General features: G+C 31.8%; 2 protein-coding genes across 2 annotated transcripts; both read left to right on the top strand.

Moving 5' to 3' along the window:
• The first annotated feature begins 10,635 nt into the window (after positions 1–10,635).
• LOC101211917 (CRC domain-containing protein TSO1) lies at positions 10,636–16,152 on the top strand. The gene is made up of 10 exons (XM_004145373.3): positions 10,636–10,894; positions 11,312–11,469; positions 11,568–11,838; positions 13,411–13,805; positions 13,914–13,985; positions 14,157–14,337; positions 14,430–14,525; positions 14,619–14,685; positions 15,231–15,369; positions 15,452–16,152. Exons 1-10 carry the CDS (start codon positions 10,832–10,834, stop codon positions 15,816–15,818), a joined length of 1,809 nt encoding a protein of 602 aa, XP_004145421.1. The 5' UTR covers positions 10,636–10,831; the 3' UTR covers positions 15,819–16,152.
• A 1,619-nt stretch (positions 16,153–17,771) lies between these two features.
• On the top strand, positions 17,772–25,959 carry LOC101215964 (50S ribosomal protein L24). The gene is made up of 6 exons (XM_011650874.2): positions 17,772–17,945; positions 19,337–19,458; positions 19,556–19,651; positions 19,976–20,079; positions 20,161–20,297; positions 25,654–25,959. Exons 2-6 carry the CDS (start codon positions 19,399–19,401, stop codon positions 25,734–25,736), a joined length of 480 nt encoding a protein of 159 aa, XP_011649176.1. The 5' UTR covers positions 17,772–17,945; positions 19,337–19,398; the 3' UTR covers positions 25,737–25,959.
• The last annotated feature ends 882 nt before the right edge of the window (positions 25,960–26,841 follow it).

Raw genomic sequence — 26,841 nt, forward strand, 5'->3', positions numbered from 1 at the left:
ACTATAGTGGTAGACTAAGTGGCCAGACTAATTTACCATTATCAGCATTGCAACCATGAAAGAGAACGTGTTCTTAAGGTATGTTATAAAGTCCTTAGGGTATCACAATATTGAACCCCTAGAGAAATTTAGCACATGGTGATCGATTGAATAAGCAGTTTCAGTAAATTAAACCAAAAACCATTGCTACAATGAGAGAAACGAACTAGGAATAATTACAAAGAAAAATAAATGAAGAAAACTCACTTGGATCCCTCAACGTGAAAACATTTTTCTAGGTCGAAAGCCTCTTTTCCATGGTGGAAATCATGTCCTAAAGCCAATGCACTTAAGAGGAACTTTTGTTCGTGAGGCTACTGACTTGGAGTGTGAATTGATGAACGACGTGATGGTGTCAAATTCGACAATGAAAGGTAAATGAGAATTTGAAGCAAGTGATGTGATTAGTAAATAATTAAGCTCAAAGTTGGTATAAAGGATAGCTGAATTACTTTGGTATTAACAATCTTCAATTAAAGTCGAAACTGCCAAACCTCTCACAACATGAAAAACAAAGCTGATTTTAACTACTAAGAATATTTTTATAATTTGTAAGTCCAACTAGTGCAAGCAATGACTCTCTCTTGTACTAAAACAAACATATACACGTGTACTTTCATTTTATTTCGTGGACAAGTATAGAGTAGCCACGTGGCTTAGCTAAACAACTTAATCTACAAATACAAACTTTTCATCTACCACATTCTTTTATATATATATATATATATATATGTATGTATGTATGTATGTATGTATAAAGGGTACCTGAAAATAGTAGATGGTTAATAATTTAAAATGAACTAATTATTTGTTCTAATGTCATTTTCTTGTAATATAAGACTCCATTTTCTTATAAAAAGCGTGTGAATTTGTATATAACATGATAACGTTGCTTTTATTATTATTTTATTAAACTATGTTTAAAATAAAATCATAAAGTACTTCTACCCAAATTGTTGTTATCTTAAAATAATTTATTAAATATTGGTTAGTGTGTTCTCAATTGCCCAAACTTTGTTTGTTTTTTTTTTTTAATATATTTTTTATAATAATAAATTTAATTATTTTAAGCTAATGTTAATATTTCATGCAAAGATAATCCAATCCAAAAGTAAAAATATGTTTTCAGAATTTATAATAAATAAACAAAGTTTACTAAAATTGATTAATTATTTCATTTTTACATTAATTGGGAGTTAAATATTCACATTCATATCTTCATTTTTTTTAACACTCTCATTAGTAATTTCATAATTCCACTATCTTTTAGAATATATCATGATGCAATGAATGAAATTATTTTAAAAGAGAAAGAAAAAGATGCAAAATTTTCCAATTAAGAGATCAAGTGGTGAAAGTTTTCAATTTATATGCATCCTTCATTTTATATAAAATTGAATCCATAATCTGATCAATAATATTTGGCTTTCTTACCAAAATGGAATTCTCCTTTGCAAATGCATTCACATCAATATTAGTTTGTATTAAGAAGAATACACATCGTTTTATTTTTAACGTTTCTTTTAAAAATATGTATGTTCTAGTTGCATCAAACAATAGTACAATAATTTTTTAGAAAAAATCAAATTAACATGTGACGATATTTTAATTTAGAGATGCATCCAATTTTCGTAATATTTATTTTTTGTATGAGAGGAAGATGAAGTTTTCTGGTATCATTTTGTATTTAAAATAAGCAGCTTTGTTAGAATGTAAAATGTGTGAGATTGCATTATATTGTATACTATTCACGATGATGGTTATCTAATTTAGTTCCACTATCTTTCTTTATTGTTTGAAAAAGTAAACAAACTATCATTTTATCAACTTTTGTTTAATAAATTATCCATAAATTTAAAATGATCCTAATTAGATATATTTAAATTTTTAATAATTTGTTTTTAAAGATTTGTAATATTAATAAAAACAACAAATAAGATTAAAAAAAAATTGCGTCCAATTTCATCTCTCTTTTATTGGATATTAGTTGGATGGCTATATATATATATAAGAAAGATATAATTAATGTGATATATATATATTTGGATTGGGAAAAAAATGGAAATGGACAAAGAATAAAGATGGTGATAGGAAGTTTGGGGAAGTGGGAGACAACAATTACTTCGTCAACAAAACTTTCAACCCTCCACATACTTATATCACTTCTACACCTTCCCCATACCTCTTTTTTCTATCTCTTTTCTTTTTATGAAAAGTATCTCAAATATATATATATATATATATATTTTAAATAACAAAATTGTTATATATTCTATCAATTATGATAAATTGTTGTTTTTTTTTTTTTTGTCTATTACGTTAATAGATTGTGGATAGATATAAATAAACTTTTGATGTACTTATAAGTATTTTTTTAATTATTTTGCTAGGTTTGAAAATAATTAAATGGTATTAAATTTTTCTTTGGCTTTCTATTTAAAATTTTGTTGAATTTTGTGGACAAGATCATGTTTCTATAAGAAGATAACTTGAGAAGCAATTATTCTTGGAATTCAGGTAAGATTAAGTAAAATAATTTGTTTAAAGATCAAATAATTTTTCTTTTTTTGGGTAAAATTGAATTGTGTATGTTTCACCTAAATGTAAACATATACATGGAAAATAAGAATCAGACATTTGAAAACTATAGATGTTGACATCCTCCTAATCCTTTCAATTCCACACTCTCGATTTTTGTACTCTTCTTTATGATTTGCTTTTCCTTTAACCTAACCAATTCTCTTGTGTGTGTGCATGCACGCTTTAATCTAACCATTTTTCTCGTGTATATACATGCACGCTTCAACCTAACCATACACACACACTTTAACCTAACCATTTTTCTCATCTGACTTTAATATCTATTATACAAAAAAATATTATTCTTGGGATATGATCTTTTTATTAGAGAAAATATAGGATAAATAAAAAGAAAAAAGCTTAAATAACATTTGTTTTGTTAAAGGTCAATTATAAAATGGAAGACATAAATAGGAACCTATTCCCTGTTTATGCATTATGTAGTTCCACTAACAAACCACTATAAATTATCCTTTTATCATCTTCATCTTGTTGCATGAATTCGTCGTGTTAATAATTTTATGGCAAAATCACTTTTCAGTTTTCTGGCACCATATATTAATCTACTATTGAACTATGAAATGATGTTGGAATTAATTGACTCGTACAAAACTTTGTGGAATAATTATAAAGTTAAATTGTATAAGATATTAATTATTATATCTTTTGTGAAACTAAAAATAATTAATGTACTAAGTGGGACATCATTTAACTTATTTCTAACAATGAAAGTAAATTGAAAATAGTGCTAACCTAAAACCAAAATTTTGATTTGGATGTACCTAACAATGAATTTAGTTAAATTATAGAATGTTTTTTGGTGGGCAAAAAGAAAGAGCATGCAAATTATTATATTCAATTTCACAACACTAAATACAAAATTACAAAAATGCTAATTGTAGATGTTTTAGATTTTAGAGAGAGTATTTAAATTTGTGTAACTAATTAAACCATAATACAAATGCAATAATGTATATTTTCTATATATATATATATATATATATATTACTTTGCCTAACTTGCCTCTAATTGTGTTTAGATGCAGATTTTTTACATTTAATTTTGCAATTCTGTCAATTACTTTATGTTTCTTCCATATTATTTAGTTCTCAATAAATCATTCAACTCCCCTTTTTTTCTCCCATCATTGTTACTCTATAATAAAAATGATAGACTGTGTCATATTTTACAATTTTTTTAAAATATTGTAATATAGGTTAATATTTTAAATTTATTTGTTATATTTATAATTATGTTTTTTTTTTCACGGTCAATTTTCTAAAAAACAATTAATTCTTCCAAATTTATCTCTACAGCATCTATGAATTTTGAAAGCTATTTTAATATATATTTAAACTTTTAATTTTATATTCTAACTAAGAAGGCTGAATTTTTCGAAAATGTCTAATAAGTTCATATTTAGGTCACCATTTGGGTTGCATATTACTCTTAACAAAAAAATTGGAGGGGGACACCAAAGATACTTCAACATTGTCACTGTTTCTAGGGATTTTATCATTCATTTTCAAGGTTTTGTTAATGTCTTTCATAATCTTCTCTTCATGAATTTTGACCGAATGATTTCTGAATTTCGGTCGGAGGATTTTTCCTCCACTGTGAGGATTTCTAATGAACAAGTAGTAGAGAGTTTCACATCTTCACTAATTTTGAGCGGACAACTTCATGCACAATGTTTTTTTTCTTCTTCTTTTTAGAACAGATTGAAGGTGAAGAAGAACAAGAAAGAATAGAGGGTTTCCTCTTGGGAAGAGGAAGAGAGAATCTAGAGTTTTGTATTGGAAACCTAATCTATCAATTAGGGTTGATATGAGGCTCGATAGATAGAGTGTTTTATTATAGAATCTTGAATTATGGGACTATTTTTTGTCGATTTATACTATTCATTTTTTAATTTTTTCCATTTGTATAAATATTTAATTTGCTATTTATGTAATTGTCTCTTGTAATTAACGTTTTTAACTCAATAAAAGATTAGAAAAGAAAAAGATGAATTTATAATAGGTATAGGTCCAATGTGGGCCATAAAATTGAGGTTGGGCTTGATTACTACTACAGCTCACAGCCCAATGGACCAATCTGGTGGGTTCATTAGAGAGCAAAAACAGTAGCTCCAATACCCTTTGGTACTACATGTTGAAAGAGCAAAAGAATAATTGAACCAAAAAGTAAAACAATCCCACTTTTAGTTTATCTTAAAATCAATTCGAATTTTTAGTTAATATTTACTTTTCAATTCTGTACTTCAATAAGATTTATTTTATTTGTTTGTCTATTTTTCACCTAATTAAATCCAATTTCTATTTTTCACAAGTTAAATACATTTTCTTTTTTTAAAGAAGTATACAATATGATTTTTTTAAAATAAACTATTTTTCTTAATATTTAAGATTAATCTATCACAAACAAATTTTATCACACTAAACATTGATTTTAAATTTTATATTACAAAAATAAAGTTTAAAAGAAAAAGTTGATAAGAAGTCTATTTTAGTTATTATATATAAAGTAAGATGTTTTATTATATTTATTTACCAAAATATTATAACCTACCTTTTTCAAGTTTAAGCTAAAATTTACGTAGCACTATTTTACTTCTACAATTATTGTAAAAGCACATTTGTCATTAATTATTTTAAAAAAATAACTTAGGTGCATTTGGGATGTATCCATCTAGGTGCTTCTCCATCCCTCTACCAAAAAAAAAAAAAAAAAAATTATTTAAAAAATAATTTAATCTTGTTTCGTATCGTGTTGAGATGGGGAGCATGTGGATAAGGTATATTACATGATGCACTTAATCATTGTTCTCTTTTTAAAAGTTACTGTAATACCAAATGGAGTCATAGTCACACTTTATTTCATTCAGTTGGAATTTATGTCATAAAACTCGTAATTTGTAGTTTAAAATCATATTATATTCAATAAAGTTGTTATTGAGGAACTATTGGTGAAATTGAATACTATAATCTTGAATCCAATAAACTTAAGGTCCCAAGACTATTTTAAGTAAACTTGAACTCTATGTACAGACATAAGCATGGATCAAGTTCGAGCCTATAGTCTAAACAATCTATAGTATATGAACATCTTATTTTAAGGACACTATGGATGCAACCTGCTTTGCAATTAGTATAAATGACATGATCTTGGATCGTTCATGTGGAGACATGAAAGTGGGGGCATCATGTGTAAAGAGTTTACATAATCCTAAAACCATTAAATATTTACTTTTATGTTATGATATCGTTTACTGTATACAACTAACTATTTAGATTATTGACGGCCTACGTAACTTAATCTTAATCTTAAGATAACTATGAACTTTTTGTCACATGAAATCCTTAAATCTACATAGGTGAAAGTAGTTCAACAACTTTGGCTCAATAAACCTTTCATTTTAGGGGTAAGATTGAATGGATAACTAGGACATAGGGTACAAGATGAAATTCGTTGTTGCCCATCATAGGGTTAGTAGATAGATCGTTCTCTTAAGAACTGAATCCACGTATTGAATAAGGTATCTCATCCTCTCATTGGTCCAAAAGGGTTTCGATTTATAGGTTGGACTGTAAACCAATTGTTCAATAGTGGATTAGTGGGACTTAAGGAACAATATGTAATCTTGGAGGTAAACAATATTTTGACTCAGTTGAGATTACAAACAACCTGTGAAGGATTAACTTACTAATCGTGGTTATATAAGTTTAACACAAATATATATATACTGAGACATGTGCAATTACAGGACTTTAGTGAAATGACTCATTAGTTAACAAATTTTGATTGACTCGATCTAAAGGAGTTTAGTCAGTTAATCTCAGATCGTTGGAGCCTATGATCTATAGGTCCATTAGGTTCCTATGCTAGCTCATATGAAATAAACTTAGAGCAGTATGTTAGATTACTTCGAATAGTTCTAATTAAGAAAGAAGAGAAAACATACAAATATATGTGATATAGAGGTCGATTGTCAGTTTCGAGATAAACCTTTATGTTTAAATGCGATTTAGATATCAAGAATATGAATATGGATTCATGCTCGAAAGCTCGTTGGAAATGACCAAAGTTTAAAAAGTTAAAACGTTCACTTTTGAATTTGAAAAGTTAAATTTTGACCAACTTTATATTTAAACATGATTTAAATTAAAAAAAAATGAATGAGGATTCATGCTCGGGAGGTTGAAATTAAGCAAGGATAAAAAAAATGTAATAAGTCAAAATGTTGACTTTTTGTTTGCAAAGTCAAAGTTTGATTTTGACTAAAATGAAGAAATTACCAAAATACCCGTTGACTTAAATTAGTGAGAAAAGTTGAATAATCTAAACAACTCTTAGTGGGTTAGATAAATGCTCGTGGTAATAACACCAACCTCACTAAGATGAGTGTTTCCTGATGTGTTGATCTACGGTGAATTGAACACATGGAAAGAGTTGCATGTAATTGTTCATAAATATCTGATTGGAAATTGTTTCAAAGGTTTTTTTTGGTTGTTTGATGATTTCTTTTCACTTTGCAGAAGAATTCACCAAAAAGGAAAAATCTTACCTCTCTTTACCATTATACTTCTTCCTCCAAATTTCATTCCATTTTCTCTTCAATTCCTTCGCTCACCAGGTCTCACAACCAATGACAGGTCTAGAAAATTTATTAACTGAGGCTTTCTAGTTCAACCAAAATACATTTTAAGTGAGTGATTCTAAAAATCAATAAATTTATTGACTTTCGTACATCACAATTGTCGTCTACGAGATTTCATTTAACGAAAATAAATCAAGAAGATACTGACATATATAAACAATATCATAACTTAAACAACCCAACAAATTTACTTAAGATCCATAAATGATTTCAAGAATTAATAAAATAGACATAAAACAAATTAACTAATACAAAAAAAAATAATAATGATTTGAAAATATGACACCCAAATTCATAAAAATTAAATAATAAACTTAAAAAGAGAAAAAACATAAATTATAAAACTTACCTCTCTCATAAATTAGAAGATAAGATTGAAGAAGAAGTTTTAAAAACTAAAACAAAAATAAGAATAATTTTAAATATATATAAATTTAATTAATTTATTTTAAAATTGTAAAATAAAAAAAGATAGTTATATTAAATAAGAAAAAATGTAGAAATCGAAGAAGTGATAATATAAATTTATTAAAAATATAATATGTAACGTTGAATTGGAAAGACATAGACGGAGAGATGGGGATAGGAACAAACACGTGAGAGAGTAAATAGGGAAGGGAGTGGTGGACATCATGATTTAGTCTTCAGGGAATGTAGAGAGTAGAGAGTTGGAAATAAATAAATAAATGTTGGTGGGTCACGTGATGCGTGGCCTTTGAGTTGAAGGCCCCTTACCCTTAATTCATTCTTAATTAATAAGGGATACATACCCTACACGTCCCCTCCTCTCACCTTTCCTTTATTCAAATCTCACGCCCGCCAAAACCCCTCTTACTTTCCTTTCTTTTTTTTTTTTTAACTGCTTATTCTAATATCATTTCAAATTTCTACTTTTCTTTCTAATAAAGGGAACAAAGCAGTTCTCCTTCCCTTTCCCAATTCCTCTTCAACTATCTTTTTCTTCCTTTCCTCCTTTTACCTATTTTTACTTCCTTTTTATCACTTTACCCCACTACTCTTCCATTCCAGTTAATCCTAATGGATTTTTACTTGTACATTCATTCCAATTACAAACCTAATTATACTGTTTTTTTTTTTAATCTTGTTTACTTAAACTTATAGATTTTGTCAATTTTACTATTACTGTTATCTTTGAGGGTCAAGCCATATAAAACTAACACTCTCAACCTACTCAACATTTCAGTTGCGTTATTTCATTGCAATTTTGAATTTGAATCTCGTGTGTTAGCATACAATTGTTTAATACAACTAGATAACACCAAAAGTAACCAAAATGGGATCCACTTTTTTTAAAAAACTATATCTATCTATTATGGTTTGAACAAGGTTAACGTAACCTTACGTTTGTTTTTTTTTTCATATGAAGGGTGACAAATTTAAACCTATTAACAATAAACGGTATAATTTTTAATCATTTGAGCTATGTGTTAAATTATTACCCTAGAATAAACGACGAAAGAAAATGACACATATACCGTTAAATAATTGTTCAATTTACAATCCATAAACAAGAAAATTATTCAATATTTGAACGAAGTTGAGCACGACGTGAGGATAAAGATTCCAACCTTGAACATATTGAAATCAATAAGTAAATATTGTATGCCCAATTGAACTATATCTACTTTGCATTGGTTGAGTTGAACAATTAGAGAGTGAAAGGGTTAGATCTATTGAATTATTTAATTGTAGAGATGTTGATTGGGTGGGGTGAAATAACTTGCGTAACTCTCATTTGTGCCCAGGTTCACTTATCATTCTTACTAAATTATTTAGATTATATTCAAAGTCATTTTTTGTATAGACAAATATATATTATATTATATGGTTTTATGTCATAAATAATATGTTTAATTCGTGAAGATTTGGAAACGTAAACATTATGAATGAATTGATTGGCAAGGACGATGAAGGTGTTTGGGAGTTAAATTAAAGCATGAATTGCGTCTAATCATTTAAAAATAACAAATCCATTAATTGGAATTGTGGTAATAATTAAAATATCAGTTACAAGTACAAGTTTCACAATCATAATCATAACTGACAACTAAACCCCAAAATTACTTTCCCCAATTACCAAATTTTTTGGCCCCAAAAGTCTTTGTCCATGTGGGAGGTTTTATTTTATTATAATTAATTTTAATTTTGCAAAGTGGGTTTAGGGTTTATTTTAGAACTAGTCAACTTAACTCACTTTGTTTTACTTAGCCTTCAAAATGAGATCTTTGATACTATTATTACTCCCTTTTTTCTTCCAAGAAAAAGAAAGTTTAATATTTTGGTTAAAATCTTATTTTCATAACCTATTTTAATGGTTACATCATCCCTAAAATCTTAAATTTAAGTTACCTTAACCAAATTAACCTAATCATAATAAAATTTAACTAATGCAATCCTCTAATAAAAACCAATGATAATGATATTGAATGACTAGATTGTTTTTATTACATATAGTTAAGATTATTGTTATCATTCAGGGACAAAAAAATTTATCCAATCGCACGAAAATCTACACTTTGATCAAAGACGAGTCAAACTACTGAACATATCGGTTTTCTCAAACCGCCGGAGAGGGTATCCCTTCCTACTTATATATATAGAGAGGCTTAAATATAAATAATTTTAATTTATTGTAATAAGTAATTTCACTTTTTTTTATTAAACTTTAAATAAAAATTATTGAAATAATTGTTATTAATTTAAATTTCAATACATGGTAAAAAAAATTTCTCCATAAAGACATGATCATGTTATCAACTCCTGTAACTCATCCTATTCCGAACAAGAATGAGACAGAGATTGGGATGAGGATTCGCTACTAGGAAGAGGAGTGTCCCCAGTCCCGCCATGACCCAATTGCCAAACCCTATTAGCATTATCTTTTAACTTTTAGGGGATAATCAAATACGTATAAGATATGGATATGTTTGAGGGAAGCACCAATCATTTTTTTCAAATATTTGGAATGAATTTTGACACTCAAACTCATAACTCACTCTCATCAAAATATTACAAAAATACATAAAAATTATAAAAAAACTATACTCCTTAATTCTTACATACTCCATGTTAATCATCAAATCCTTTTATAAACTCAAACCCGGATTATACATTTAAGTATGTTTACGTGATTAATTGGATACATTACATGGTTTTGTGGGTTCATTTAGTACGTTTGTGTTAAAGAAATAAATATAATAACGTAGAATTATAGGAAATTATTGGTATTATTGTTTTTTTTTGAAGTAAAAGAAAAAGGTTGGTTCCGGAAAAACTAAAAAGAATGGAGAAGGCGTTTGCTTTATGTAAAGTGAGAGAGAAGAAGAGTTTTTCATTTTGCCATTTGGGCTTTACTTACTTACTTACTTACAGTCCACTCCTTCAAATCTCTACCTTACCATCTTTCTCTTACTTTTCCCGCTCTATTTCTCTCTCACACTTCAATTTCCCCATCTTCTTCAACCTCTTTCTTCTCCACACATATTCACATTACTATGACGTAACCTCTGCTTTTCTCATTTCAATTCAACAATGGAGGATTCCACTCCCAAGAAGAAACCTACCAAACTTCCTCCCAATCTCTCCAAGTTCGAGGTCTATTTCTCACTCCCCCCCCCCCCCCCCTCTTCTTCTTCTTCTTCTATGAACTCCATTCTTCTTAATTTGTAATTTTGGGTTATTCCATTCTCTGTTTCTTTTGAGTTTGTTTCTCAACTATTGCCTTCTCTTTTTTTTTTTTTTTTTTATGGCTCTTTCTTGTATAATTTCAAATGTGGGGGTTTCTTCTTTTCCTCAATTTCATCCCCATTCCCCCCTTCTTTTGATGATTCTCTAATTGGATTTCTTTTCATAATTTGAGATGTGGATATTCTCGACCTCCATGTTCTCCTCCCTCTTTTGAACTTTCTCAATTTATGTGTTTGTTTGTGTAATTTGAAATATGGGTTTCCTCTATTTCTTATTTTCATCGATCTGTTTAAATTTGACTAAAATGTGTTGATTTGAATGCAGGATTCACCAGTTTTCAACTTCATAAACAGTCTATCCCCCATAAAGCCAGTTAAATCCATTCACATTACTCAAACATTCAACTCCATTTCTTTCCCTTCCCTTCCAGTTTTCACTTCCCCACCACAACACCATTTCAGTCCTCTCAAGTCCCCGAAAAGGTACGACAAAAACACTTCCATTTAATTCCCACTTTTAATTAATCAAATTATCCTCATCGCTTTATTTGGTATTATTAATTAATTTTGTTCTTTTACAGGCCGAATTTTTCGAACCCATCGAGATCCCCGCCTCCACCAGTTTCTAAAAATGAAGGAGGAGCGGTTATCATAATGGATCAGTTACTGGAGATTTTCGTGCCCGAAATTCCGACGGCTTCAACTCCGGTAATTCCGCCACCGGAAACGGTTGATTCCGATGCCGGCGAGGTTGTGATATTTCATTGTCCGATTAGCACTGAAGCTATGGAGGAAGAAGATGAGGCTTTGTTCCAAAACGACGGCGCTTTGGCTACAATAGAGGAGAACAAGGTAAAAAGTTATTAATCATTAATTATTTATTTTGTGTATGAAAATTTTGAATTGTTTTGTGTGTTATGTCCCACTGATTTGCATGCTGTTGAGTTTCAGAAATCATTTGACATTGTTTTTTGATTCAATTCAAACACACTTTTTGGTTTTTCTATGGACTTTTTCTCTATGTTTTTTTCCCCTTTAATGAATTTATATTCACTACTTTTATGGTTATTCAAAATAAAAAAAGAAAAAAAAGAAAGAAAAAGGAATTTAAACGTAAAAATAAGTTTTTCTTCTTCTTGGAATTTGGAGGTGTTATTTTGATGGTAATTAAAGGTGATTTAACAGGTAACATTTTTCATGCGTTACATAATGGATTGTATTGACTAAATGGTAAAGATTGGATATTATGGTGATTTGCTTTAACATAATGTTTCTTCAAAATAAACAAATAAATAAGGGTGTTATGACAACTAAGTTTTGATTTTGATTTTGTTTTTGTTTTTTTAATTACTTAGTTTCATCATTTGTTTTTTACTCAAATTTGAAGTTTGTCCCATTTGATCCACAAAAAGCTTATTGAAAATTTGTATAATATGTATCTCCGACTTTATAAATGTATAGTAGCTCATTAAAATTTTCACTCAATTTTTTCTTTTATATATATAGTTAGCGATGCCCTTTGATCTGTGGAGTAATAATATTAAATAGATCACAAAATTAAAAATTTAATTATACATTAGATTAATTTTTAAAATTTAGAGATATGTTATTTTGTAATTTAACATAACATACTTTTTTTTTTTTATCTTCAGGTCTACAAATTATCTTTTATTGTCTATGGATTAAAACTTTCAACCAACTTACCTCATCATTTCTTAAACTTTAAAAAGGATCTCATAACAAACTAAATAATCAATACCCACGTTACATTTCAAATAGTAAAATAGTAAAAAATAAAACATTTCATAAAATATATAAAATATTTAAATTTACACAGAAATTAAATTTGATAATTTTTTTTTGAAAAGTATTGTAATAAAAGTTTCCAAGAACATATACTTGCCGGTTGAACTAAGCTCATGTTGGCAAAATGTATTTTTTTGTTGTCAAATATTGAAAGGTAATCATTCAGTGGAATTTGATCCAATTGGTTGAGTAAATATAAATTAACATGTTGGAATTATTAAAGGTCTGTCTGAGGTATCCATTTTTTTTATAATTGTAAGAAGTAGATGAAGATGAGAAGATGGAATTTGTTGGTAAACATAAAATGTAAAAATAAAATTATTTGATAAATATATAAGGTGAATAATTAATACTATTAAAATTGAGTTATTACTTTTGTTTGTTTGTTTTTTATTTCTTTCTTCTGTGCAACTCTAGGAACAACCATAGATTAATCCAATAAATTCACACAACTATGACATTTTGCATAAATAATTTTTTAAGCAAATTGTAAAACAAATTCCAAAAGGAAAAATAGAAGAAGAATCATTTATGATTTATCACTGTTGAGAAAGAAAGAGAAGAGAGAAAGAGGAGGGGAGTTTAGTAGTTTAATTTGTTTTTGTTGTGATTGTGAAGCCTCTGTCTAACCTACATAGCGGGAACATGAGGAGGCGATGCTTAGATTTCGAAATGGCGGGAAACCCCGTTTCGGCGACTGTGGAGGCGAGGACCGGTGACGCTTCAATCCCTGCTTCTTCTTCTTCTTCTTCTTCGTCATTCCGACGCACTCTTCCTAGTATCGGTTTGCACTTGAATGCTCTTGCAGCGACTTTGAAGCACTCCGATTCAGACAATATTTGTTCCGATACCCAGCCCAGTTTTCCCAGCTCATCTGCTCCCATTTTTGCTTCAAATTCCACTTCAGATCAACTCTTGTTGGCTTCATCTACTCCTGAAAGTGAAAACCCTCCTCAAGAATCTGCAAATCTGACTGGAGAAGAAATCAGTCACACCAACCCTAAAAATAATTGGTACGTGTTTAATGTATTCTATCTGATGATTGTTGTTCCTTCTCAGTAATTCGGATTGATTTCATTTTGAATTTTTATTTAGCTAATGATTTGTGAATGGGTATGTAGGCAATCAATGGAAAATGCTGGAGTTGGGGCGTGCAAACGTTGTAACTGTAAGAAATCTAGGTGCCTGAAGCTGTAAGTAGCAATGTCTATCTTCTATGTTACTATCGATTGAAGTTAGGGAATCTCTGTTTGTTTTAGGTCTTGCGAGTATGATCTAGTTGTTCGAGTTTATATTGAACCATGTCTTACTAATCTTGTGTTGATAACATCAAATTTTTAATCTAAGCTACTAATTTTCTTCAGATATTGTGAATGCTTTGCTGCTGGCGTGTACTGCATTGAACCGTGTTCATGTCAAGACTGCTTCAACAAACCTATACATGAAGCGATGGTTCTTGAGACTCGCAGACAGATTGAATCTCGCAATCCCCTTGCATTTGCTCCTAAAGTGATCATGAACTGTGATTTGATTTCCGAACTTCGGGTTAGATATTATGTGCCTTGAATGTTTCCAGTTTGTTAGATGATTTGCCTGCTCTGTGTCTTGCAGTTTGATATTGATTAGTTGTCTTGCAGGATGATTCAAACAAAACTCCCGCTTCTGCTCGACATAAACGAGGATGCAACTGTAAGAAATCAGGTTGCTTGAAAAAATACTGCGAGTGTTATCAGGTGAATCCCTTTTCTCAAGTTTTTCTGTGGTGTGTTGTGTTGCACTTGCACATCAAGTCTGAACTGATCTTGGTGCTTTTTTTCTTATAAAAGGGTGGCGTTGGATGCTCCATCAACTGCAGATGTGAAGGTTGTAAAAATGCATTTGGGAGGAAAGACGGTGAGTTTGATTATACCTAGCCATCCTTAATTCCATTGAACTGTCTAATTCTGCTTGCTGAATCTTTTTCAACCATTCTCTCATGGGATAGATACGGCGTTTCATTATACCTTGCTGAATCTTTTTTTTAGCCAAAATACCTACCCATCATAAGCATGACATGTGGGAGTAGCATGAAATGCTTCTGGGAACAAATGACAGCACCTTAAATTGCTTAGTTTGTGAGAAGAGAACAACACTCTAAACTGCTTCCAATTGTTGGCTACTTTTTTATCCAGGTGCTTGAAGTACTCATACTGTTGTGTTTGTTTTTAAAAGCGATTCAAGAAGAGTTTCGAAAGAAGTGTAAAAGCAAATATTTATATGATTTGTTGAAACATGTATTTTAGATCACCTGTTAATTTAACCCTTCTTTTGATTAACTTAGTATGGCCACGTATTTCCTCATCAAGACGGTACTCAGCCGTCAATACTTTTTCTCATTGAAGAACATCATTATTTGGCGTTCTTGATTCTTTACATATGCCTACCTCATTTGATTGCAGAATCAGCTCTATTAGGAACTGAAATCGAACAAGAGGAAGAAGGCAGAGAACATTGCCAAAAAACCATAGATGTACATAGCGATGAAGATCGGCAGAACCCAAGCAATGCTGCTCCCTCGACACCACTAGGACCAAACAGGTAAGCCATTGATTTATTTATTAATATGACTACGGTTAAAGTCGGTAAGATTCTTAACATAATAAACACGTTGCTGTTTCAGATCATTGATTCCATTTCCATTCCAACTGAAGAGGAGACTTCCATCTTTCCTCAACGACGAGTCATCCTCTAGATTGAGTGTTCGATTCAAACTCGAGAAGCATGGCATCACTCAAACAGAGCCCAAGTTTGAGAAAACACCCTGTGAGGATGTGACGCCAGAAACACTTTGTAATGGTTGCCCTTCTATCACAGGTGTTAAGAGTGTTTCTCCCAACAGTAAGAGGATTACTCTACCACTACCACAGGCCGATTTCAGGCCGCTGCCCTCGACTAGAATTGGTCGGAAACTAATTCTGCAGTCCATACCCTCTTTCCCTTCTCTCACTAATCAAACCTCAGGAATAAATGGACCCAGTGAACTGTAAAGCCTGCCCATATCCTGTCTTCTTCTGAGCCATTAAGGACACCTCAACCTTATGTGCATTTGGAGATCAATTGGACTTAGGTATAGGTGGTTGCTTCCCATTTGTCCCTGAATCTGTCATCAAGTCTAGGTCTACTAATGTTAATGGATAGTTTTTCTTTTTGAATTGTACTTTTTCTGACAAAGTTGTTAGAAACAGTTCAATTTTGATTTTGTGTAGTGAAGCCCCAGTTTTTTGGTTTAGGTTAAATATGGTGATGATTTGATTATCTCTATACTATATCCTTGCTCCCATTAAATAAAAAACTCCTCTCTTATTTTCTCGATGAAAAAAAGGTAAATTGTGTTTCTTATGGTTGCGATCAAATTATTCGTTTATTTGTGGGGTGTGATGTTTGCATGTTTAAATTTTGTTTTCAGGTTCGCATCTCATGCTTGTATTGGACACCATGAATAAAATAACACTTTTGATGATTGTGTTTAAAGATGGTTAGAGGAGGTGTGCTTGGGAGTAATACTTGGAGGAGTGATTTTTGAAAAAAAATTTAGTTAAAATGGATTTTGTAAAATTTATTAATATTTGTTTGGTTTCTAACTTTTAAAAACGATTTTCAAATATTTAGAATTGATTTTTAATCTGTTCCAATAAGGATTTTAAGATTTTAAAATTATATTTTATATTAAAAAGTTATTTAACAAATTAGTTATAACAGATATATTTTTATTCATTTATTCTTGCATATTTTAAAAAAAATTATTTTTATTAAAAAATTCGCCACAAACGGTTGTTGAAAATCTATCGTTGGTAACGGTGGTTCATGCTAATGGCTACTCAGTGAAGTTGATCAAATGGGTTGGCAATAGGGTCGGGACGGAGTGGGGCACACTTGATCAAATGGGTTGGCAATAGGGTCGGGACGGAGTGGGGCACACTTCCGGTCCCTGTGGAGAATCCTCATCCCGATCCCTGTCCCATTCCCGGGTTGGGGATCGAATCCCCATGGAGAAAATTTATTGTTTTCTGTTTTCTTAATGGTTTTTTATTTAAAATATTAGACATTACATGTTAGAGATTTGAATGTTTGGATAAATAATGATTGTGTTTTGATATGCATGATAATTAATGTCTGAAAGTTAAAAGAATGCATTTGATTTTCAAATTTGTATATAGAACCCAAAACTAAATAATTATTTAATGAAATGGACAAAATAAAAGTAATGCAATATATTAACAATTAATTAAAATTAACAATAATGATCTATCAATATTAATTTATTAATTAATCAGGTTTAATTCACTCCTGAAGTATAATAGTCCCACAAGTTTGGAGAACATTGATAGACACACAACATGTGAGTTTTAATGTTATATGGATAATAGTAATCGAGTTTTAAAATTTAAAAGCGCGTGGAACAAACTAAATCAAACGAGATCTTAGGGTTGAAGAATACTAAAAGTTATTTAAAATTCTAATCCTAATTTCCAATTAAAATTAAATCAATCTCGAAAGAGAGGGGCTAAACTAGCCTACCACATCCCTCTCTATTGTTAGGTCCAAACATGTCTTTTTAAATAATTCCTCACACATATCCTAAGTGTACCTAATAGTATTAATGTTTCTAATATTTGAAAGGAGTATTAACACACAATAAAATCATTTTTTTTTTTTTTTTTGTAAATTCAAGGATTTTGAAACAAAGGATTAATGATTCTCATCGAAAACAAATTGCTTTTTAATTGTTTTTTTTAAAGTTTCGATTCTTTTTTTAAAATTTTAAATGTTGATAATTTTGACCAAGATTAGAAAGGTGAAGGGTATTATATTATGTATAATTTGGGTTTTTTTTTTTTTTAAAGTTTTAAGATATTTGATATTTAAAAGAGATGTAAGAACCCAAACCGCCCGGCTCAAAATTCAAACCGAACCGATTTAATTAGCCTAAAACCTCACACCAAACGGGCCCAAGGTTCCATTCGCACTCGGACTACTCTCTCAGTCGTCGTGCCGTCAGTCTCTCCTAGCCACCGTTCGCGCCGCCGCCGTTCCCTCTCTCACTCTCAATCGCCGGTTGCCGCTCACTGTCGTACCTGGGTTTCTCTGGATCTCAATTAACCCACTTGTCTTAGGTTCGTCTTCATCTTTCTCTAAGCTATTGAATGGTTTTTGTTATTATTTTTTCTTTTTATGATTGTGGATTCTGTGTTTTTATTGGGTTCGTGGATTCTTGGTTTAAAATGGGGAAGCTAAGAGTAAATTAGAATGAAATTGGAGGAGAAAAACAGAATCCATTGAAGAAGATCAATGAGCAGCAACAACCGAACAGAGGAAAAAGAGAAGAAGCATTTAGCACTTTAGAGGGTGACTGTGGTTTCCATTTCTTTGCATATAAAGATAAGCAAATGCTCATTTTCCCTGAGAAGTGAATAACTGTGTTTGATTTTGGATGGATTTAATGAGAAGTGGGCAAACTTTTCGGTTCTATTGGTTGATTTGCTTTGGTAATTGTTTTTATTGAACTCATAATAAATGTTTTGTATCGAGCTAATATGATTTGGATCTCTTCGTCCTTGACGAATGAGATAATGGACATGTATATAATGGGATTTATAAAATTACTATGCAACGCTCATTAAGTCCGCATAAAATGTTTGTTTAAATGCTTCTGAAGATTTTGGGTCTGTTTACTAGAAAAGTAGAATTCTCTTTCATTTCATGACTTACGTCCTGGTTTAATTCCTAACGCAATGTTATGCTCTGATGACACGAAACGAAATAACCTTTGAATACTTGTGGATGGTCGAATTTCATGGCTATACTGAAATTTAAATTGCTATTCTATCATTTTGATTGGTTTCTCTTTTGGTACTTAATATGTATTCTCTCAGTTCGAAAACTCTTGATTGGAATTACTTTTTCACCAGTTCAACTTAAAGTTTATGCACGGATAGAATTGCAACATCTTTTCTGCTTTGCTGGTGATTTGACCAATGAAACGTTAGGTGGAAGTTCCTGCACATAGAAAAACATAAAAACACATGAGACCCAAACACCACCATGACTTGGGATATCGGTCTCCCTGTATAATACTATTATATATCAACGAGGTTCTCAAGAGTTCGCGATCAATAAAGCAAACATCACAAGAACAGAGCAATAAATAAATAAAGAAGATAGCAAGGAAACAAAGAAACTGAATTTCTATTCGAGCCAGCTGCCTCTTTCCAAGTGAGCTCTCACTCCCCAAAAACTCACCCTTCCTCCAAACTGAAGCCAAAACCCTACAAAACCCCCTTCAGCTAGTCCCTACATGTACAACATTCTTCAGCTGGACCCCTCCGCACTTTCTGCTCGTGTTATTCCTTTCATACACTTTCAAAGTAGTTGAAGAATTCCAATTCACTGATCGAATAATATAAGTCTCTGGGATCTGTTTGGAATTCTGTACTCTGTATATATCATTGATGTTCTATGTTGTGGCAAAAGTGTATGAACTCATAAACTGAATGATGAACTGCAGTTTGCTGGAGTAGCTTGTGCAGATATTGGCAGCAGCAGGTTTGGTATTTGCATTTCATTTAAATGGGTTGGAAGGCTGCTCAAAAGCTTATCAGGCACTGGAAAATTCTTAGAGGAGATAATGTAAGGGGTAACATTTTGAAGATTAAATATCTTATTTTTTTCCTAATGCTGGTCTAGGCTTCCTTATGAAACTCATGGTTGTTTGCACTTTTAACAGGTGATGATCATTAGAGGCAAGGATAAAGGAGAAACTGGTGTAATTAAGCGTGTTATTCGCACTCAAAATCGTGTTATTGTTGAGGGAAAAAATCTGGTAGGAAAATTGCTACCAAATTTAACAATTGAAGGTTTATAGTTGAGCTTTCTCAGGTTTAACTGTTATGCTTGGGCCCGTTCTGGTATATGTTTGATCATATAGGCAGTTTAGTTGTGCCTATGGCTGTTTTGTTGGCTTTCATTTAACATAAAGCTCTTTTCCCCTCTGCTCATATCCTCTGTGTACGAGTGCTTGATACCATATGGATATTTTTTTATGATTCAACAGTTGTTTATGAGTCATGTGTTTGAATGGTTTTCTCAGCTGATTTTGAGCCTGTCAGTTTTTTTAGCTGTCATCACCTTTCCATGCTTTATACAGGTTAAAAAACACATAAAACAAGGACAAGGTCATGAAGGTGGAATCTTTACAGTTGAAGCTCCCCTCCATGTATCAAATGTCCAAGTTATTGATCCAGTAACAGGGTTTGGATCTATCCTCAATTGTTATTGGGTTTTGATGTTTTGCCTGGAACTAGAGCATTGACACACACTGTTCTTTTGCAGGAAGCCTTGTAAGGTTGGTTATAGATATCTTGAAGATGGTTCTAAGGTACGAGTTGCAAGAGGATTGGAAGCCTCTGGATCTGTAATTCCTCGCCCGGAGATCTTAAAGATAAGGAGTAGTCCAAGACCTACAGTTGGTACTGATCTAAAGCCCTCAATGTTCTTAATTAGTATTTATCTTCTTTGCTATTTTTTATAGATATATATATTTTCTTCTTGTTATTTGCTAAAATATTCTGCTCTAAAGTGCTTCTTTGGCATTCCTTTTAAGTTTCGTGTTTCTTTTGTAATTTCATGTTTTTTACTTGTTTTTGTCATTCCATGTGTATGCTCTTATTAAATTTTCTCCGTTGATGAGATTTCTAGTTTCGCTATGGGTTTCGTAGACACAGTTGTCCAACCGATTAGATTAAGTTGTATTATGTTGTCGTTTTTCATTGTCCTCTTTCTTTCTCAGCCTGATAGAATATAAATAGCTATACAACTATTGTAAATGGGTTGAAGTTAGAACAACAATGAAGAGTTCTTTGTATTATTTAATACAAAACTCTTGGTACTAGAGCTCTAAACAGGGAGCTAATACAACTTTTTCCTTATCTGCTTCGATCAATGTGCCTAGACCTACGATTTCTTTGCTCCAAGAGAAGCAACAAAATTTCCTAAGCCTACTCTTGTTATAATCCTATTTCTTTCTTATATCAGCCATTTTTTAAAATATTAAACTCAATGATAGAGAAACCCATCTACATTGACAAAACCAACTATGGAATATTATCATTGTATTGGCCTTCACGAAAGGTATATTGGTGGAAGCAACCGTTGTACTCTCCATTACCTTGGTGAAAACAGACTTTTAACAAGTTGAAATACATGTCATGGTATAGACACAATCCAGTGGTAACAAGATGATTGTATTACTTCTCTAATAGATAAAATGACATTTAGAATAGGTAATTATGCACATTGTAGCTTCATTTGGAATGCATTAGCCACCTTGGCCAACAATACCTTGTGAAAGTACATGGTAGGAGAAGGGGGAGGGCATCTGCTATTGAGGGGCTGTGAGTTTTGGTAAGAGCTATTGTGAGTGAGAGATTCTGTTATGAGATTTGGAGCCATTTAGTTATTCGTTAGAGAGGTTGTGAGGGAAAGTTGTAAATATGGTCAAGCACCTTACTGTGAAAAGAGTAGGGTGTCTTTGATCATTTTGAGTTATCTTTTATTAGGAAAGAATTTCATTTGGCTCTGTTTCTTTACCTGAGCATAAACAGGGGTTCTATCAGTTGCTGATAGTGTGGCTAGATCAGTCAACAACACCAGATGGACTTTTAATTGGGGGATAGTGGCAGAATATAATGCTTTTGTAGTTGCATTAGATACAAGAGGAGCATCTCTTTCATTTGATGATAGCATCTAAAGAATGTTGCTACGATTTGAGCAAAACTGAATTAAAAATGAAAAAGAAAATTGAGTGAGTGCATCTGCTATATATATAGACATACATACATATACATACATACATATACATACATACATACATATACATACATACATATATAGACATACATACATATATATATATATATATATATATACATACATATATAGACATACATATATAGACATATATATATATATATATATATATATATATATATATATATATATATATATATACATACATACATAGACATACATACATAGACATACATATATATATATATATATATATACATATATATATATACATACATATACATACATACATATACATACATATACATACATACATAGACATACATATATAGATATATATACATACATATATAGATATATCTACATACATATATAGATATATCTACATACATATATAGATATATCTACATACATATATATATATATACATACATATACATACATATATATATACATACATATACATACATATATCTATATACATACATATACATACATAGATATATATACATACATACATATATATATATATACATACATATACATACATATATATATACATACATATACATACATATATATATACATACATATACATACATACATATATATATACATACATATACATACATACATATATATATACATACATATACATACATATACATACGTACATATATTTTGTTGCTGACTGTACCAATTAAGTATTTTTTTGGAAAAGGAAACAAATCTTTTTATTTATATAAATGTAAAATGAAAGAGACTAATGCTCCAAGTAAATAAGGATTATACAAAGAGCATAAAGCATAACAAGGATCAGCAAGCGCACTGAGACTTCTCAACTAGGTTGACACCCCCTTAGCGCCTTCATCGTATCCTTCAAAACATAACATCAAAAATCGGCCGAGGCTTATAAATTCAGCCATTACAAATAGGACAAAAAGACTATAAATCACTAGCCTTACAAAGGATTCATCAAAGAGCATACAAAAGGCCTAAGACAAATTAAAAGTGCAAAATGAGATATAACTCAAAACAAAAAAATTAAGCTGGGAAGATAAAGACTGTCCAATTGTTGATTTCTTGAATGCTGTAGCTTTCAAAAGGCTTGGAGAAGGAACAGCTAGAGGAGGCGTTCTTACGGGAAAATTCAAAGCGGTCCAACCAAATTAAGGATTTATCATGGAATACCCTTTGATTCTTGTCAAACCCTCATTCTGCCAAAAGCGACTTTACCACATGTATCCAAAAAGTGATCAAGGGATTTTTTCTTTTGAAATACTTTCCAACTAAAAGTTTCTGGATATTTCTTTGAAGGTTAGCACCAAACACCCAAGATAGGTTAAAGAAAGAAAACAACTTCTCCCAACATTGTACTGTGTACGAACACAAGAAGAAGAGATGTAAAGGATCTTCTCCATACCAATCAGATCATTCTCCTTCCTTTTTTGGTTCTCCTGAAATACAGGAAACCACTCTTTCACAGCAGCCTTCACCTTTCTCAATTTAACGCTGAAAAAAAAACTGGCCCAACCAACAGAATGGCTATTCTTTCGGGCGCTTTCAATGACTTTGTTGCATTCTTTGTTGAGCATCCAACTGTTACAAAATATAAAAGAGGAAGGCCCCCTTTTTAAAAGATCCACCTTCAAGAAAAAGAGGAAAATGATCAGAGAACAGTCTTGCTTGTCTGTTAACTCCTGTATTTTCAAAATTCTCATCCCAAGTAGTATTGATGAAAAAGCAGTCGATTAGCGATCTTGCTAAGGAAGAACCTTCCCTTGTCCAAGTGAAAATCTACCATTGCTAAGAGGAACCTCCAAAAGTTTAGCTCGATCAATAGCATTATTAATCTTCCTCATACATTTAGTGGTTTTTCCACAAGGGAATTGTTCATGTGCCCATCTCGTAATGTTGAAGTCACTTCCTACACACCATGCCCCAATACAATAATTTGACAAGGAAAGGAGCTCGGGGCAAACAAATTTTCTTTTCTTGTAAACATTCGGGCTATAAACATTTTTAATCTAGCAAGTCTTTTGTTAGACCCCCTATCATTTACAAATATAAAAGGAAGGAATTAGGGAAGGGAAAGATGGGAATTACTCAGAAGACCAGGGGTGGAGAGATTTTTGGAGAGCCCACCTATGAGGTGTATATAAGGAATGTTTTTGGAATCCACCAAAGTAGGACATATTTTGGGTAAAAGCTGCTGAAGGCTTTTAAGGAGAAGATACTAGTCTTCTTGAAGGAGCTAGAGGATAGTCTTTATTATTGCTTTCAATCCTACCATCGTTGTGTGTGGTTCTTTAGTGTTATTCTGTAGGCTTTTGTGAACACTTATGGATTTCGTTATCAATATAAATATAGCAGAGTATTGTCTCTGTTTCTCCATCTTTGTTAGAATTTTCTGCGTTTTAGAGAAGGAGCCCTAATAGATTGTTATCAGAGCTGCAACAATCCTGGGTGCCATGACGAAAAAGTAAACGGAGGAGAGGTTAGAAACGACATAAAGGGAGATTAGAGACATGAAGAAAATCTTATTGGGTCTAAATAAAGGCGTCGAAAGACTAGCCGAAGAGGTAAAAGAGAACAGTGCTAGTCGAAGAAAGGAAGAGTCTGGAACGTCCGATGGCCTCGTTCTAAAGATGGGGAAACTAGAGGAAACAGATGTGACAATGACCTTGGGACAAGGGATGACGGACAAGAGTAACTACAAGAAACTGAAAATACTTGTTTTTGCAGGGGAGAACCAGGAGTCATGGGTTTATTGAGTTGGACATTTTTTTGAGATTAATGATTTAGCCGAAATTGAGAAGGTGAAGGTTGCCGTCGTGAGTTTTGCACAATAGGAGTTGAATTGATTTTGTTGGAGCAATAACTAGACGAAAGTGACCTCGTGGGAGGACCTTAAGAATCAGATGTTTGAGCACTTCCAACCCACCAGAGAAGGGAGTTTAGGAGCTTGTTTGATTTGAATCAAGTAGGAGGGGGCATATGCAGATTATCGGAAGAAATTTTTGAATTACTTTGCCTTGTTGTCGGATATGGCAAAGAGTGTTTTGATGGAAGCGTTAGTGATTAGTTTCGAATTGGAATTACATGCGAAGGTATGAGCCACCACCCAAAAATTTTGGAGTATGAAGGAGGCTCCATTAGTTCATGACTGCAATATAGCCCTGAAGTTAGCCCCAAGTGAATGGGGATCCCATGGACGGAAAAAAGGAAGCCCACATCCTCAAATACCGAGCAGGCTAGACAGCAAGGAGGTGGAACTCAAACCCGTCACATTACTATACCCATTAAAGGTAACTATGTTAAAAGGGAACCACCAGTGAAGCGACTCTCTGATATGGAATTTAGGACACGACTGGATAAAGGCCTCTGTTTTCGTTGCAACGTTCAATATTCCCACGGTCACTGGTGTAAGGTAAGGGAGAATCGGGAATTGATGTTATTCATCATGAATGAAGAAGAAAACAAGATTTTGGCATATTTGGGAGAGGAAATTGCAGTTCTCTGTCAAGTATTTCACATTTAGCACGGTTATTCTCTATATTCAAAGCCGACTCAATTCTATGATGGCCAATGTTCCTTTGAAGAAACATACTTCATGCATAATTCTACCTTTTATGTATCTCGATCACTCCAATATAGACACTTTGGTTAGAAGGAATCCATAGACTCTAGGTCTTGTTGCATTATACAATTTATCTAATCTAATTTATTTAAATGGAATTCCTAATAAAAAGGTTTTTATCAATTTTATAGTTCAAGCATAAATGTGAACTAGCTTGGGCACTGTTGCATGACATATTTGATATAGTTCTCTAAATTTCCCTATCAAGTTCTTGCTCAATCTAACCATTTAGTTGCCAACACTAGTAAATGGAATAATCAAGAATTTCAAGTAACCTGCCGAAGGGCTTCTTTTTACCAACCAGAAAAAGGAACCCTTAGAATGAACTCACTATTTCTGCACCTTTTGATTTGATCATATTTGTTGATTTATTGCAGCTGGCCCCAAGGATACTCCAATGGATGTGGTGCTGGAGAAAACTTATGATCCTAAAACAGGGAAGGGCATGCCTGAACTTTAAAGGTTACTTTCTCTTTAATTCGGAAGACATGGTTGTACTAGGTTGGAAAATAATTCAGTATCTGAGGATAATATCTTTGTTGTATGGGCGGGTAACTTGAATTTCATTCTTCTTTGTGATTCTACAATTATTCTAGATTAATATTTTGTAAGGTATCCCTTGCTACTTTTAGTATTGATATGAAAAAGTTGGCCTGAAGCTACAATATCCTTTTAACAACAAACATTGAGCAATAATAAAGTTATTGCGAAAAATGGCAATTACATAGAGAATAACTTTAAAGCGGAAAAAACTATAAAAAAAGAGAGGTGTTATTTAGAAAAAACAACAAAATTAAACGTAAACACAAAAAATGTGGTGTGGGAATAAGAACCCACGAGGCTAAAAACCATGTGCCCTCCACGAGCTGCACTAAGACAGACGGCTTCTTTGAATGGTATCTGTATTATTCCTGACGCTGCCGGATTGGATGTCTGATTGGTGTTGCCTTCAAAACAATTTATCACAAATGAAGGGTGTAGTGCTTGGAGATGGCTGTTATTGAGTTTGGTTTGTCTTTAGATTTGCCTCTTCCTCTAATTATCAAGGTATCCGATCTTTCTGACGCCATTTAAGCTTTTTCAAATCTTGATTAAGATATTGTGAATCCCTCTCTTCCAAGTCTTTTACTTGTAATATGCTTTTGTTAGCTTAATTCTTTGGCTCTGTGTTTTTTTTCTAAATGTCTTAAATTGTGTAATTCGGCCGTGCACTTGCTAGCCAAACTAGTCGTGATTTGTGCTTAGAATTTTTTTTTGGGTTTTGCTTCTCTCAAAATATGCGAGGATTTGTTTTTGGGAACAATATTCTCGCTGCTGTCTCTCTATACTTGGTGAGGGGTTTGTTTCTTCTACTTTTGGTTGGTTGATCTATTAATTATGTCATTTAAAAAATTAATATTTTAAAGAACGCATTTCTTTGGTTCTTCCACAATGTGACTTTGAAGAACTTTTAACACAAAACAACACCGTTGCCAACATAAACCATAGCTACCTTCTTTTAAAGAGGTTCAAATCCTTCTTTGTCCTCAAATCCTACCTTCTTGTGCAACATTTTTTGTTGTTAA

This window comes from Cucumis sativus, chromosome 2 (genome assembly GCF_000004075.3).
Source record: "Cucumis sativus cultivar 9930 chromosome 2, Cucumber_9930_V3, whole genome shotgun sequence".
Classification (NCBI taxonomy): domain Eukaryota; kingdom Viridiplantae; phylum Streptophyta; class Magnoliopsida; order Cucurbitales; family Cucurbitaceae; genus Cucumis; species Cucumis sativus.